The 16,657-nt window shown below is 38.5% G+C and overlaps 1 protein-coding gene across 1 annotated transcript in view; it reads left to right on the top strand.

The window, feature by feature from the left end:
- Positions 1-16,657, top strand: part of lrrk2 (leucine-rich repeat kinase 2) — a 58,600-nt gene that overhangs the window by 19,224 nt on the left and 22,719 nt on the right. The window contains exons 20-30 of the mRNA XM_084094331.1: positions 765-935; positions 1,184-1,290; positions 1,377-1,443; positions 1,534-1,742; positions 3,481-3,731; positions 3,880-4,028; positions 5,746-5,839; positions 7,198-7,384; positions 7,501-7,682; positions 8,309-8,532; positions 8,622-8,749. Coding sequence (XP_083950457.1) covers positions 765-935; positions 1,184-1,290; positions 1,377-1,443; positions 1,534-1,742; positions 3,481-3,731; positions 3,880-4,028; positions 5,746-5,839; positions 7,198-7,384; positions 7,501-7,682; positions 8,309-8,532; positions 8,622-8,749 — 1,769 coding nt within the window. The remainder of the gene's footprint in view (positions 1-764; positions 936-1,183; positions 1,291-1,376; positions 1,444-1,533; positions 1,743-3,480; positions 3,732-3,879; positions 4,029-5,745; positions 5,840-7,197; positions 7,385-7,500; positions 7,683-8,308; positions 8,533-8,621; positions 8,750-16,657) is intronic.

The following is a 16,657-nucleotide window of genomic DNA, read 5'->3' on the forward strand; positions in this document are numbered from 1 at the left end:
TTCCGACATTCAGTGATGTGTAGGAGCACATCCAATTGGAGTAAAGAGGTTTGCTTTATACAAACTATATTAGTATGCTTAACAGTCTTAAACGAGTGCTGAACTAATAGTTCCTCAAGGAAAACCACAGCATGCTGAATAGCTAAACCACCGTGTGGCTCTTGCTCCCACAAGCCTCTCTTCCTTGTCCTTTATACCTGGAGTCCTACTCTCGTTACCTGAGGAGGTTTGCCCCTACTGGCTAGGAAGAGAATTACAAGGAAGTAACAGAGAAAATACCTGTTACAAGTATACTCTCTTTAAGTACACTTAAGTGACCTTTTATTTCACTCATTTTATATGATCTACAAGTACATAAAAAAAAAAAATATATATATATATAATATATATATATATATATATATATATATATATATATATATATATATATATATATATATATATATTTATATATATTTTTTTTTTTTTTTTTTTTTCAAGATTTTAGGGCACATTCAATACAAATAAACACACTTTTTAAAAATTCTTTGTCTAAAAAACATGGGGCTTGTCTTTACTGCTTAAAATAAGTAAAGGAACACCAGTTTTTACACCATTCACAGAAAGGAGGGAAAGAAAATCACTTGTCACTTGATTTGTGGCTTCTAGAGAATCAGTTTGTCATTACTTTTACTATACTATTATAAGTATGTGGGGAATTTAATTCTACATAACAATATCTAGCCTGACTGTTGATGGTAAATCTTTTCTTTGTGTCTCTTAAGGTAAAGGTCAGTGTTTGGCCAGACAGATCTTGTCACTCCAGAGGAGGCGAGTCAGTAGATTACAGAGTGATGTCAGCACATTCAGATATTTTACGGATGAGGAAAGTGATGACTCGCACATTTCCTTAGATGAAAGCTTAGCCTTCATGCTTGATGACTTGGAGAGTGACGGTAAGATGATTCTCATGGAAACACCAAGCCTTTGCAACCTCATGATATGCTGAAAAAGTTTGTATGTATTAGTAATTATTGACCTATGCAGAATCAATGTTGACATAAATTATTATTGCAGTTGATTAATCAACATGCATATCCTGTTATTAATTTAATACTGTTAATTGACTCACAGCAAGAAAATTACACTTACGATATTCTAATATTATTTATCTGAAAGAATGAATGTGCTGTTCCATTGGCAGGGAGTGACGGACCTCCACATGGAGTGTTGCCTTTCAGTGATTCGCCAGAAGTGGGCAGAAAACCTGCTTGGAGAAATCACAGTCGACGTAGACGTGCCAATTCAGAGGTATCGGATCGAACAGATGCACTTTTGGTGGACTGTGTGCTTGGGTTTTAACAATGAGGGTCTCTGACTTAATATCTTTTGTACAGGGAAGTCATCGTGACCCAGATCCAAGCGTCCCTCTGTATAAGCGGTTTAACTCTCACAACACCAGAGGTACATACTGTATAACAAGCTGTCCGACATGTGAACTAGTCCATCAAATTTCACCCGATCAATGTGTCTTCTATTGTGTTAACTCTACAGGGCAGGGTTTCGTGGAAAGCTCGACTCCTGGTGCAGTTCCTCTGGCCATAGACAAAGACCCCATCCGTCTGCTCGACCTATCAGGGAATGAGCTGAGCAATCTGTCCTGTTTGACGGATGTGAGCTCTCTTAAGCGACAGATTGAAAACCTTCTTCGGCTTGATCTGAGCAAAAACAGTCTATCAGAGTTTCCCAGTGTTCTCTGTCAGGTGTGTGGAAACATTTTGACAGTATTATTAAATTAAGTGTGTTGTCAAAGTTAACATGAAACAGCGTTCGAAAGCCATTCTGGAATGTTTCTACAATGTATTCTATTCACAATGTTTCTGTGAACATGTTAGTTACTATCGATTTTAGTACTATCATCTGTAGCAGAACATAAATGAAAGGAACACGGCGACTTTTTGGGACTTTAGCTTATTCACCGTATCCCCCAGAGTTAGATAAGTCCATACATACCCTTCTCATCTCCGTGCGTGCCGTAACTCTGTCTAACGCACCCACTGCTAGCCTAGCTTAGCACAAAGACTGGAGGTAAATGGCTCCAGCTAGCATACCGCTCCCAATAAGTGACAAAATTACACCAACATTTTCCTATTTACATGTTGTGATTTGTATAGTCACAGTGTGTACAAATAACAAGGTCACATGAGACACAGCCATCTTATTATTATCTAGTCACGTTGGTTTTGTTGACGGAAGTAACAACGGTGCTTTTCAGGTGTTGCGCTAATCACTCCGCCCAAGTAGCAGTGCCTCACCTTCTGAGAATATAGTTCCCAGTATGTATACGGTTAGAAGATGGCTGTGTCTCATGTGACCTTGTTATTTGTACACGCTGTGACTATACAAATCACAACATGTAAATAGGAAAATGCTGGGAACTATATTCTCAGAAGGCGAAGCACTGCTACTTGGGTGGAGTAGCAGTTGGACTTATTGGGAGCGGTATGCTAGCTGGAGCCGTTTACCCCCAGTCTTTGTGCTAAGCTAGGCTAGCGGTGGGCGCGTCATACAGAGTTACGGCACGCATGGAGATGAGAAGGGTATGTATGGACTTATTTAACTCTGGGGGATACGGTGAATAATTCCCAAAAAGTCGAAGTGTTCCTTTAAATGATGCTAAGTTCCCTTATGAAAAAGTACACTTAAGCATACTTTTAAAAAGAGTTCATGTTTTGGAAATTATATACTTTTAAAGAACTTTAAAAGGATGCTTAATTGCAATTATATACAATGTATTATAGTCAGGGTTACTTGAAACAAAATAAACCTTAACTGAAATAAAATAAAATATAAAAAAATTAAACATACTTGATTTCAGCTTGTTGCCAAAGCAACATTTCTCATTTTCATTTAGTTTGACTTGATGTACTATCAATGATAATACAATAACACTGATTATAGTTTAAATTTATATTAAATGCAATTATCTGAATTTTAGAGTGCTTTTTGACCCACTTAAGTAGTCATAGTAATAAGGTTAAAGTGTACTTTATTTTCACTGAAATTTGTATGTCATGTATTTAAATATATTTGTAATTACATGTTTTTTAAGGAAGTTGCAGTTTAGTACATTCAAAGTATATTAACTTGAAATGTAATCAAATAACACACTACAATTAAAATTATAATCAAGTGTATGTGCTTTAGTTTGTTAGAAAAATAAATGTATTTCTTTAAAGCACAGAAAAAAAATTAAAACAATGATTTAAAATGTAATTTACAGTAAAGCTATCAAGAGTTGCTGTAATAAGCGCACGGCAATGGAAGTGCAAACAGTCTTAAATAATAAATCCACAAAGGGAACACATAAAATAACACCAGGAAAAACATGAATTAAAACGCACTCAACATGTGACATATATACTTTTAAGATTTGAAGTACACTACATGTGCACATTCAGTACAAATAAGTTAATAAAATAGTTATTTTCTTTTCCTTAGAGTTTAAGAAGTCTAACCCGTCTAGATCTCCAAGGGAACCAGTTGCAGTCACTTCCTGGAGATCTCCTGCGTTTGCCCGCTCTGAGCGCGCTCAATGTGTCACACAACTGCATCGGTCCACTTCTGCTGCTGGACCCGGCTGTGTGCAGTCCATCCTTACGCCAGCTCAACCTCTCCTTCAACCAGATCACCGTCTTCCCCTTCCAGCTGGGTCAGGCCACGGACAAACTGGAAGAGCTCTCGTTGGAGGGGTATGCTATAGGATGATCGTTTTTCTAGAGGGCTGCGCTGCTGTCATTTCTTTCATTTGTTCTTCTTATCATTTTTTTTGGGATATACATAAGTGTAAAAAAGGTTCTATATACATATAAATATTATTTTATTTTTATTTTTTTTCAGCAATCAGATATCAGAACTGTCTCTCCCTCTCTGTCTGGCTGAGTTGAAAGTTTTAGATGTCAGTAAGAATCAGGTTAAAATGGTTTCAGAAAACTTCCTCACTGAATGTCTCAAGATGGAAACTTTCATCGCTTGTGTTAACCAAATCAGTAAGTCTGCCAACTCTTTAAAGCAAACATGAAAAAAAATGTCTTAAAAATGATTTTGTAATATTTCATCAAAATATATTAACTTCAAGAAGAATATATTATTGGCTATGCTTCACGAGCTGTTGGTTAATGTTAGTCAATATGCAAACTTCTACTTAGTAATTGTTTTAGACCAGTGTTATTTTACAGTTATTTATATGCTATTATAGTATTTATTGATATTTTGAATCACCTTTTTTTTGTTGCATTTTCAGTTTTCTTTTTCTATTTTGTCATTTATCGTTTTTATTAGAGCCCGACCGATAAAGGATTTTTAAGGCCGATACCGATACAAATATTTGGTGATTTAAAAATCCGATATTCCGATATATCGGCCGATATATATTTAAAAAAAAAAATCCAGAAACGCGTAACAAAACATGACCAGATTTCCCTAACATTAGTTATTTGTCGTTATTTAAGAGTCCTCAGCCTTACTAAAATAATATGATAATGCAGTTTAAAAATAAACTTGTTTGTTTTATTGTCACAACAGAACAGAATATATTAAAGTTCTGATAAATATAATGTATAAAAATACAAACTTAAGATATGAAACTTAAAGTCATTTGGACAAAAAAAAGTCAACTATTATTATTAATATTGACAGTAATAATTCAATTATGTAATAATGTGTGTGTGAAGAACTGATAAGATTGTAAATGTGTACCTTGAAATGCAATGTAAGTCGCTTTTGATAAAAGCGTCTGCCAAATGTCAATGTTATAAGCTACCTTATAATTACAATGTCAACTTGCTTGGATTTCACACACGTGTAAAAGAAAAGCTAACTTTTATGCACAGGCTATGTTTGATACTTTTTCTCTATGTCTAAATGTTCACTCCTCGCGTGCCTAACTTACATTTTACAATGCAGGGACTGGAACTACAGATATGCTAGTTATAAATACAGTAATCATTACTTTATTTAGGCAGAATAAGTTCATTGTGATTTCCAAGCTCATTGATGTTAGCAGTCTTCCTTGTAGAGTGCGCTCTAGTGGACAAACTATGCAGCGCCAACAATCATAACATGGTTGAAGGGTGTTTCGTCCGCTTTTATTTTATTTTTTAAATATTCATTTATCGGCCATTATAAATGCCGATACCGATAGTTTGGAAAATGCCTAATATCGGCCGATAATATCGGCCCACCGATATATCGGTCGGGCTCTAGTTTTTATTGCTTTTTTTATATCTCTATATAATTTAATACATTTTGTTTTAGTTTTAGTAATTTTACTACTTCAACTTCATGAACTTATTTCAGTTAGTTGCCAAGACAACATTGTTCATTTTCAGTTTAAGTTTTAAAGTTATTCATTAAATACTTGTATTTATAACGGAAAACAATGTTTAACACTTTTGATATATACAATAAAAACACTTGTTTTAGGATAGTGTTGTAAATAATGCAGCCTTTCTAAAATCTTAACAATAGTTGACGCTGTAATTTAATGCCAGTTAACATTGCTATAATACACATTAACACATATAGTTACAGCCGTGACAAATTGGGTGCTTGCTTTTTTTACCATCCAATCAATTCACTTTGGATAAAAATATGTCACATTACACATTTAAAATATTTTTAAAATGTTGTTTCATGAAAACTAAGATGGAAAATCGTGTTCTGTTTATTGTTTCTGTTGTTATTAACGGTCTTTTTTTCATACAGGTTCATTGTCACACCTTCCCTCAAAAATAACCACAATTAAACTATCAATGAACAATTTTACAAGTGTTCCTGAAATAATCATGAACTTGCCATAGTAAGTGTGTTTTCTCTCTCTCAAATTTACATATTAATAACAATACATACTTCTGATTTACAAACAGCACCTGTGATATGCTTTATACATTTTACATTTAAAAATAATTTTAACTTGTCCTTAAGTTTGTAAAAACGTTGTGTCTACAATAAAGCACTTACAGTATGAGCAGGGATCCAGACTAACATTTGAGAGCACCAGCACCTGATCTGGGAGCGCTGGGGGGATTTTTAATCATAAAGTTAATTTAATCCTAAAATTACTATTCTTTTGCATTAATAAGTGCAGTTACTAATAATATTACATTTGTTTATTGGAAATTTGACAGTAAAGCACTGAGCTTTAATTGATAAAATTAAATTTTATTAACAACAGTAACTTGCAAAAACCTCACTTTTTTAGGGAAAGTTAAATATTCTACTCTTATTAAATGTACCATTTTTCTTCTATAGTATCATGCTGAACTGAACGACTGCTTCAGTGATTATAAAAGCAGCGCTTTTTACTTGCTTTGTGTGTAATTCAGTCACAATTTGAAGAAAACTGTTTGTTTTTCATGAGACTTTGTGACCCCTTTTTTGCTAAATATTAGGTAGTGGAAAGTCACTAAGTTCTCTTCTGCCACCATCTACTGGTTATTACATTTACATTTACATTTATTCATTTAGCAGACGCTTTTACCCAAAGCGACTTACAAATGAGAACAATAGAAGCAGTTAAACTAACAATAGGACAACAATATGCAAGTGCTATGACCCTTCCCAGTTTGATCTAACGCAGTACCTGTATTTATTTTTATTTTTTTTTAGATAATAGATATAGAATAGAAGATAAAGTGTTTGTATTAATGGATCAAGTGTTGTGGTTATAGTGGAAAATATAGTGGATTTTTTTTTTTTTCTACAAAGTGTTAGTGTTCTTACATAAAAAAAAAAACATATAGAACTTTGAAGAGCTGGAAAAGTGAGAAGCACTTGAAAGCCCTTGAAAGTTGCTTGAATTTCACTCTCAAATGTTGTACAAACCCTGAGATGAATAATAATAATAATAATAATAATAATAAAGATTCAACTATTTCTGCCACAATACCATGGTTACAGTTAGCCTTACAAATTTTTGTAAACTAAAACTAAACTAAGACATTAAGCTTTTTACAATCTAACATGAGACAGTTTTGGTTGCTCGACATTACTGGCAGAAATTCCTAATCAATCATCACATCTCCTAAAGTCTTAATAATTGTATAATTTGCACTCTGGCTTAAGATGCGGTTACTAAAGCCTAACTTGTTTTGTTTTGTTTTGTTCTTTTTTATATCGTTTTGTAACTCTCTTTTAACACGTCTCTTTGTCTGTTAGTTTGCGTTCGTTGGACATGAGAAAGAACAGCATTAGTGTTCTTCTGGGTCCAGCTCTGTGGGTCAGTGTAAACCTGAGAGAGCTGATGTTCAGTCATAATCAGATCTCCACACTCGACCTGAGCGGCCCGGTGTACAAGTGGGCCCGCCTGGAGAAACTTCATTTAAGCTCCAATAAACTCACTGAGGTACGATTCATATCACACTCTGATTCAATGTGTGGGTGTGGTCTGTCTTTGTGCCTGAAAGGGTATATTTGTTAGAAAATAATGAGAAGTTGGTGTTTTGTGCTTTTGTTCTTTAGATCCCTCCTCAGATTGGTATGCTGGAGGACCTGACGTCTCTAGATGTCAGTCAGAATGAAGGTTTGCGCTCTTTCCCTGATGAGATGGGAAAGCTGGTTAATTTATGGGATCTACCTCTAGATGGTCTGCAGCTCCAGCTGGACCTCAAACACATCGGGAGCAAAACCAAAGACATCATCAGGTCTAAGTCTACCTGCATGTCTCATTTAGACATTGTCCCTTTAAAGTAAAAGACTTTATGTTGTTTGTAATTCAGCTTTTAAATACATCAGTGACCATATCTGTATTGTTTAGAATTGATGATTGCCATTTTATTTTGTTTTTTATTTGTTAGTTTTTTTGTTTGTTTTGTCGGTATTGGCAGATGATAATATAGGATCTTATTTTTCAAACAGTATATTCTTCTGCTTATGAATTTACTTAAACCTCTGCATGTAAACCCCTGCATTTGCATTATAGTGTGTTTAGTATTCAATTATTTTTTATAGTGCAGTTTTATAATATTACCTATTAAATCAGTTTAAATATTGCTTTTTTTTTTAATAATCTAAAGTTTAAAGACAACATGAAATTGAAATTGTAGTCCTTGTCTATTCCTAACATGTGGGTTAAAACAAAGTTCAAATATTTTAGTATTCCTCTTCCGGGAAAAAGGGCAAAACATTTTGAGGACTCACCTTGCACTAAGGGGCGTCTTCAATTTTTTTGACCAATAGAATGTTCTCTAGAGTATTTATGTCCCTCCCTCTAATTACAAATTCCATCTGTCTCTAAATAGCAATACTGTGATCGCTGTGGTTCTTACAGGTTCTTGCAGCAGCGTCTGAAGAAAGCTGTCCCATATTACCGCATGAAGCTCATTGTGGTGGGCAGCCCTTGTAGCGGGAAGAGCTCTTTGATTCAGCAGCTGATGAGACTCAAGCGCTCTCAGTGGAGATCTGATCATCACACCATTGGCGTCAGCGTCCGAAACTGGGCCGTCAGGAACAAAGAAAAGAGGAACATGCAGCTGAATGTTTGGGAGTTATCTGGTGAGCATCTACACAATGCTTGCAACAAATCAATTGTGGGAAAATATCATTAGGAAATTGCAGATTTTCATCTTTCTATTATTGTGCAGGTGCTGAAGAATGCAGTGGGTTTCACCCTCACTTTATGAGCTCCAGGGCTCTCTATCTAGTGCTGTATGACCTGAAGAAAGGACCCAGTGAGATAGACACCATCAAACCCTGGCTCTTTAACATTAAAGTAAGTTTAACCTTTTACTCCTTCCTGCAAACACAGAATGCATTTACAACATTTTTACATCATGTATATGTACATTAATATGTACATTATGTCATGACTCATTGACTCATGGTACATTTAACTACATTTAGCAGATTAGAGCTGTGCGATTAATATAGTTTACATTTTTATGATGATACAAGCAATTAAGCAGTTGGGGAATGCTGTACAGTATAAAGTAGGGGTGTAATGGTACATGTATTTGGTATGAGTCTTTCGGTTAGGTACGCACATGTACTGAACAAATACAGCGTTGTTTTAACCACTTCACGTGCAGAAATTAATTTGAAACTCCTAATTTTAAATATCTTAATTTTAACGAATCAATATCAATTCTTAAATTCCAAAATCGATCTTTTAGTCTAAACTGTTTCAGTTGATGCGTCTTTAAAACTTCACAAGACATTATATAGCATGCCTACCATCCAATAATTACCGAGTTCTGGCATGAAACTCTAGATGGCGCAGGCTGATAGTTCTAACTCATTTGGTAGCGATCATGTCATTATCTGCATAACACAGCTGATTGGTTGTTGTTGCATCAGCGGCCAATGATTCAAACAAATACCGGTAGTGTTGCGGGTAACAGTCTGCAGCACGCTTTCAGGAACCCTCCACTTTCCCCAGCTCCACCTGTATAGATCTGCTATGGGGGTTAAATAATGTATGTTACATGTGCAGCAGCAGCAACATATCTTACATGCTCACAGCAGCGTCTGTAAATTTATTGGCAGTAGCAAGTCTCTGTAGCAGATCTATTCCACCAAGACCAAATACATTAAAGGGATACTTCACCTCTGGAAAGATGAATGTGTATTTAAAATAGGTCATTTATGTAGAAGAAATGTGAAATTATTTTTGAATTTGGAGCTTTCTAGACTGAGAAAAGCCAGAAAATGTATTTTTGGCTTATGTGGATGAAAGACAACAACTCCCAGAATGCACTTGCTTCGCTGCCCTAGGAGGCCACTCCCAATCCACGCCTACCGGTAAGAGAGTGCAGTTTAAAACAACAAAACTAGGCTACTAGTGAGTCTCCGTGACGAGTTTGCCCGGGATTTCGAGATCGCCCAAAATGTCCGGGATTCGGCTTTTGCGTTCTACACTCGCCATTCATTATGTTTACTGTGGTGAGCAGGACGAGGCTGAGGGACGCGGGAGAACGGCGCGAGGCCAGTGGCGTGATTACTGATGAGCGACACCTGTGAGACGCACCGGTCTCGTGGGCTATCTCTCACGGAGGAGCGGGAATTTTCTTAGCAATGTTAAAACGCACATCAACCAATCACTTGTTTAGCGTTCATGTAAACACTGCATTCAGATTCACCAATCGGAATGAATTCAGTTAGATTGAAACAAAAGATGTGCATGTAAACAATGAATGGCAACTGTAGAAAGCAAAAGCCGAATCCCTGACATTTTGGATGATCTCGACGGCCGGACATGTCCGGGAAAAAGAGGATGTATGGTAACCCCTACTACTCAGCTTTCTCCACAGAACAAGAGCCTGTTGGCTTACCTTCCAAAGAAAGACGGCTGACACTGTGTACATTCAGTGAATGAGATCCCACCCTCTATGGGCGGGTTGAAAACATGCGGGACAGCCCCTAGTACTGGCTGTAGTCTTTAGCCTCTGGCCAAAAAATCCTCCGATGACGCAAAATGACGATTTTTGTGTCATCGGAGGATTTTTTCCAGACAAAAAATACATAAATCTCTCATCTCAGGGGGATATGAGGGTGGAAAGCACGGTAATTCGGAAATACTACAGGTTTTCTACTAATACAAAGCTTAATGCTAAATCCTGAAGTATCCCTTTAACATTGCCATATCCATTACCATGCCAATCTCTATTACCATACCAATCTCCCGAGAGTTGTCAAGACAGAGTTGCAGTAAGCGTTGTGTTTTGTTACTTTCGATAAGAAACAAAGTCTCATCTTTCAAGTTCTGTTCATTTATTTTCAGGAAATTCAAACAATAAATGCCGTTCTGATGCTCTTTGATGGGGCGTGAAAGATCGCTATATAAGCGTCGCAGTTCAACCGGCATCATAGAGCGCGAGTGAACGCGATCATCTCTTCCTCTTTACTACTAGTTATAGAATTAAATAAACATGACTGAACATCTCATGTAATCGCTCAATCAGTGTTTCACCTACTGAAAGACGTCAAACAGCTTGTAAACAATATGTCATGTAGCATTACATTTACTTCAGGCAAGTCATTCAGTGTCCACAGCTCGATAGTTCACTAGAGGAATGAACTTTAAAGGGGTCCTATTATGCTTTTTCACTTTTTCAACTTTAGTTAATGTGTAATGTTGCTGTTTGAGCATAAAAAAGATCTGCAAGGTTACAAAGCTCAAAGTCCACTCCAAAGGGAGATCTTTTATTTAACAGAATCCCCTTTCCAAGAACTACAACGATCGACTCGTTTGGACTACAAAGATTTTTTTTCTTGATCTTATGAAGTAAAATTGTTACTCATTTAAATAATCCCCGCCCACGGAATATGCAGGAGACGAGGCCTGGTTGAGCTGCATTAGAGAAGACTGTGTTGTTGCTATGACAAAGAGACACTGTTTTTTCCACAACATTTCCAAAACTCATTTGTTTGACCTTCCTAAGGCTGATGAACTTAAAGTGGTTAAAAATTATTTTAAACACTATTCCTGAACGTTATAACCCCAACGCTTATCTGTGTGCTGCACATTTTATGGAGAAGAGCTTCCAGAACCTAAGAGAGTACAATGCAGGCTACACACAAAAGCTTATCCTGAAATGGAGCAGTTCCCACTTTGTCGGGACAATCTGTTGTTTGTGGACAACTTGCAAGTATGTCTTATTATTTGTAGTTGCACTTTTATTAACAGTTCCAATTATAAGTTTTATGTTGTTGTTGTGATGTAAACCAAGGAAAAAGCTGTTAGCCTCTGCTTTCCAGCTAGCTTACATCTTTGTTGATGTTGTATTTACTGTTGCTTTTGTAAGCTTTTTGTTATCGATTACTGTTTGTAATACCATAGTTTTTGGACACGTATCATGATTAAATGGTGTATAACTTTGTATTTAAAATGTATTCGAGAAAGAAAAAAAACGCCTCAAGTTATGACTGTAACCTTTGTTCCTACACTGCGTCGATTGATGCTTTGGGGAACGCCTCAGGTGTGACAGGTGTCTGAAATCACTATCAAATCACGGCAATCACTTTGACCGGCAACAGCCGCTGACTTCATTAATGTGCAACCTGGAAGTATAAAAGGGCGGCTTGCAAACATGACAATCACCTTTCGTCTGAAGAGACTGTTTGGCAGGCAGACTCCAAGGCATGGCAGAAAGACGCCGTGTCTCTTTCCCTGTTCTCAGGGAACAAAGGTTACAGTCGTAACCTGAGACATTCCCTTTCGAAAGGGAACTCGCACTGCGTCGATTGACGCTTTGGGGAACAATATACCCACGCCGCCATGCTAAGGGGAGTGTATGCCCATTGGCAGTGACAACTGTCAGAACCAGCAAATTCAAATGAAATGCCAGAACCACTCACCCTCAGGTCACACTGGGCTGTCAGTAACAGCATTCCCTATGGTCATACCTGGGCCTGCTCAAGAGCCTAGGACCACAGCTTCAAAAACACAAAGGAAGCCCAGCCAATCACTATTCAGGGGAACATACTCACCCAAATTGCCACCAGGAAGGCCTGACCTGGCATCACTTACATTGGATACTTCAGCCTGGCCAACTTCCTGTCTGTCCGAAGACAGAGCCTCTGGACACTTGCCTTTAGATAAGGCATCCAACCCGAGGGACTGCAAAGCTGACAGTTAACCACTCGGCCAAGATCTCAGAGATGGGGTATCCCGGAGAGCATTACTCAGCATAGCGCTTACAACCCTTGCCAGCGAGGGGAGTTTCTCTGCTCGATTCACGGATCTACCCAGCATTTGTGTTTCAAAACACTGAGGAGGCCTGAGAAGGCCTAAGGGCTGATCTAACTAGGAGGCCTACGACTGTCTTACCAGACTCGGGTGTCTGCGTACTCATAGTGACTCTGAGTGAGGGGAGCACATGGTCCGCCTGGTAGGCAAACCAGGCTGTAGGCAGGATAAAAAGAGGTTCCAGGAGGGAACCAGTAGCAGAGAATAAATACTTTAGTCGAGCCAGGGCACAAGCTCGCCTTCAGAAGCTGCCTGCTAAGGCCAGCCGAACTGATAGCAAGCGACCACTTACAGGGAGGCCTGGTGAGGCCTACTACCTGACAACCACCACATGTGGGAATTTCGTCTTCAGGGAGGCCTGGTGAGGCCTTCTACCTGGTAACCACCAAATGTGGAAACTCGTCTTCCGGGAGGCCTGGTGAGGCCTACTACCTGATAGCTAGTCAGGCTAGCTGTCCAGTTGCCTGTCCTTGGGACTTAGCCCTCAGGAAGGCCTGGTGAGGCCTACTACCTGATAACCACCATATGTGGAAACTCGCCTTCAGTAAGTCTATTGCCCGAACTACTAAGGCCAACCACCTGAGGTAAGCTGGCCTACCGCGCTGATCCGCCTGCCCAGTTAAGGAGGCCTGCTGAGGCCTACTACCTACCGGCGCAGCCTTCGTTGGCAGATAAGCTGTTTACACAGCACCTACAGCATCCTGGTACCTAATCACATTGCCCATGGCAGTGTACTCAGCAAAAAATGCAGCACCCCTTAAGCAAGGGGAGTACAACATACACCACTCTGCCTCAACGGAGGCCTCAGAGTCAGGGGCCTACCATCTGTACGCATGGGTGTCAGCTCATGACAATGCTCTGGCTTCACGGGAGCGTACTTCGTAAACCAAAAAGAAATGAAGGTTAGAACTTTCAGCTCGACCCGAGCCATAATGGTGCAAGGTAGGATAATACAGAACTGAAAGTGAAGTACTCAGACCTACCCTGTATCACAGGGGAATACTACCACCTCACCCTGAGATTTAACAGGGTGCGGGCCCGCCAGTGGCTCTAGAGGTGACAGAACTTTTATCTGCGCCCAGCCTAGGGGAGTGGGGCTTGCTTGTAAGCCAACCACCTACAACCCGATGATCGAGCAGTAGCTCAGCGAGGTGAGTGGAGCCTATTCTGGCTGCCCAAATCCATATGCTAGTTCTGCACGGCAGGGTCGGGCAGACAAAACCCAGTCTCTTTGTGAGGCAAAAGACGACCTAACCCTGGTCAAGAAAGACCCATTGAACCGGGGAGGCCTTACTGAGGCCTAACCCAGGGTCTTTATAAATCATGCCTCTGCACCAAGCTGCATCACTCTTCTCGCCCCAGAAAACCTACATTCACAAAGTGAATGGTGGCGAAATGCTTTAGCAGAACGCCTCCACTATCCCTAGCATAGCTTAGGCCAGCTACAGAGGCTGCCCTGGTGAGGGCCAGCCTGTAAGCATAGGACCATAGCTCGGAGGAGCCACAGCCTTACGAGAAAATTATTATTATTATTTTTTCATACGAGGGGCTGCAGAATTGCTCAGCCTACTGAAAACCCAAAACAAAGGTCAAGGGGGTGATATACTCAGGACCAAAAGATCTCAGACGGTCCTGTGGGCCGGACATAAGATATATCTGAAGCTCCAGCGTCAGTCTATACCAAAGAGTATAGAAGTACCAAGAGGCGAAACTCCGTTGCAGTTTTGACAACAGCCACTAGGTGGCGCTTCGGTAGCGCGGCCGCCATTTTGGACTGAACCAACGGCTTTACCGTTAGCACAACTACCGTATACAGCATTAATATTATGTCTGGAAATAATTGGAGACAAAGAAAACAGTGTTCTGCCATCAACTGCAACAACTACCAGTCTACAACCAATCAACTAGCATTTCATAGATTCCCCAAAGATCCAGAAAGGTAAAGTAGAAAAGGTTTTTATTAACTTTAAAGTGAGCTAACGTCAACGATAACAGGTGCTGTAACGTTAATGTAAGCTATCCCATAACCGCAGTAACAGTTTGCTAACGTTTTGTATGTATTTGGTCGAAATTGTCAAGACTCGAAGTGGGCTTTTTAAATCGCATACTTTCAGAGATATATGAACACCTAACCTGGCAAATGACCGCTTTATTAATTCATTGTTATCACTAAATTAACCCTTTAACTGTCACCTTTTTTCCGCATAAACATGAAAATCACTATCCAAACTTAAATGGTTGTAATTCAAGAATGCTTTGGAATATAGACCTATGGTTGGTCTTGTTTTAAAGAAGACATTTGTCAGATTATTGTTGAAGTGAAATAAATTATGAAAGTGAAACAGAAAAAAGTTATATAAGTTTGAGTTTATTAAAATGTACAAATTTAAAAATATAATTATTTATATTTTATATAAAATATATATATATATTACAAAATATTTTACTCTAGAACTGCAAGAAAATGAAAGCAAAAAATCTGAAGAAGTTGTGTTCCACATAGGTTGATATGTTGATATCTCGCTCCTGCCGTGTGCTCTAACGTTACACGGTTTGGAGCTGCGCGCTCTTGCTCACTCGCTCGCTCTAGATTCCGGGAGATTTTAGCCTAATTTGCGGGCATCAGGGAGCCGCTATCAATATGCGGGAGACTCCCGGAACTTCCGGGAGACATATGGGATGTCTGCTATAGAGATATTAAAAACTAGAAACTACTATTTAGTTCATTTAACCGCTTTTGAATTTGAACCGGTTATCGTTCAATTCTATGACAGCTGTGTTGCGTTCAGTCCAAGATGGCGGAGCTGCAGCTCTGCGCATGGGTGCGTTTGTTGCAATGGAACGTTCTATTGAGTTTCGCCTCTTGGTACTTCTATACTCTTTGTCTATACTCTAAAACAAAAAAAGTTTTTTTTTTGAGAGAGAGACCAACTACTCTACCTAGAGGTGGCTAATAGCCCGAGGGCTAACACTGGTGTGTGTAGAAAAAAAAAGCAGTAGCATAAACATTCCCATTCTTCTTTCTAGAATGATGTTCTGCCACTTAATTCTCTGCTGATAACATATTTCATATGAATGAGTGGCGGCCTTAAATGCTCTCACATGAGAGGAAGCCTAAGCTATAAACATAGAATAGAAAACTAGAATGAGCAGTGGCACACCTCCCTTTATCTTACATATGACAATAAGGGAAGCCATCACATACTCACAAAAGAAGCCCATACCACTGGTGCTTCTCTCTATCGTTCTAGCCACCTAACAGGGGAACTTCAGGGCCCAAATACCAGAAAATTTTACCTTACCTAATGACATTGACATGACCCCATAACTCTATACAGTGAATGAGGTCTGTAAAGGGATACATTTTAGTGTTAGTTGCACACAAAAATGACTCTTAAAGAAGACCAACTCAGCTCAACTGCGGCGTGCGAAGTGAAGTCTCACCAGACAAATGCACACATTACAATTTAGAGTGATCTGTTATCAGAGGTAATTGTCTTAGTTATGTATTTCAAAATTGTACAAATCACAGTTAGCTAAAAATGTATTAATTTAAACAATGTAATAATTTAAGGCAGAAACAATAAGCTCATTGAATACTTGTTTGTTAATAAATGATTATGGCATATAGAAAATTGTAGAATTGGTCCATATGTCATGAAATGTCATGAAAACAATTTATGACAACCACTGTGTATATGATTATATTTCAACAATATTTCAATTATATTAGCTTTTGTTTTTGCATTTTACACGTTTGCATACAATTTTGTTGATCTAAAAATTAATAGCAATTGAATGTAATACATTGGGCTCTATTGTTAATTGTAATTTTTAATACAAAACGTACTGAACCGTGATTTCAAAACTGGGGTATGTACCGAACTGTCATTTTTGTGTACTGTTATACCCCTAGTTTATGGTGCTCAATGT

Source organism: Abramis brama (assembly GCF_963993115.1).
Source record: "Abramis brama genome assembly, chromosome: 20".
In the NCBI taxonomy this organism is placed as follows: domain Eukaryota; kingdom Metazoa; phylum Chordata; class Actinopteri; order Cypriniformes; family Leuciscidae; genus Abramis; species Abramis brama.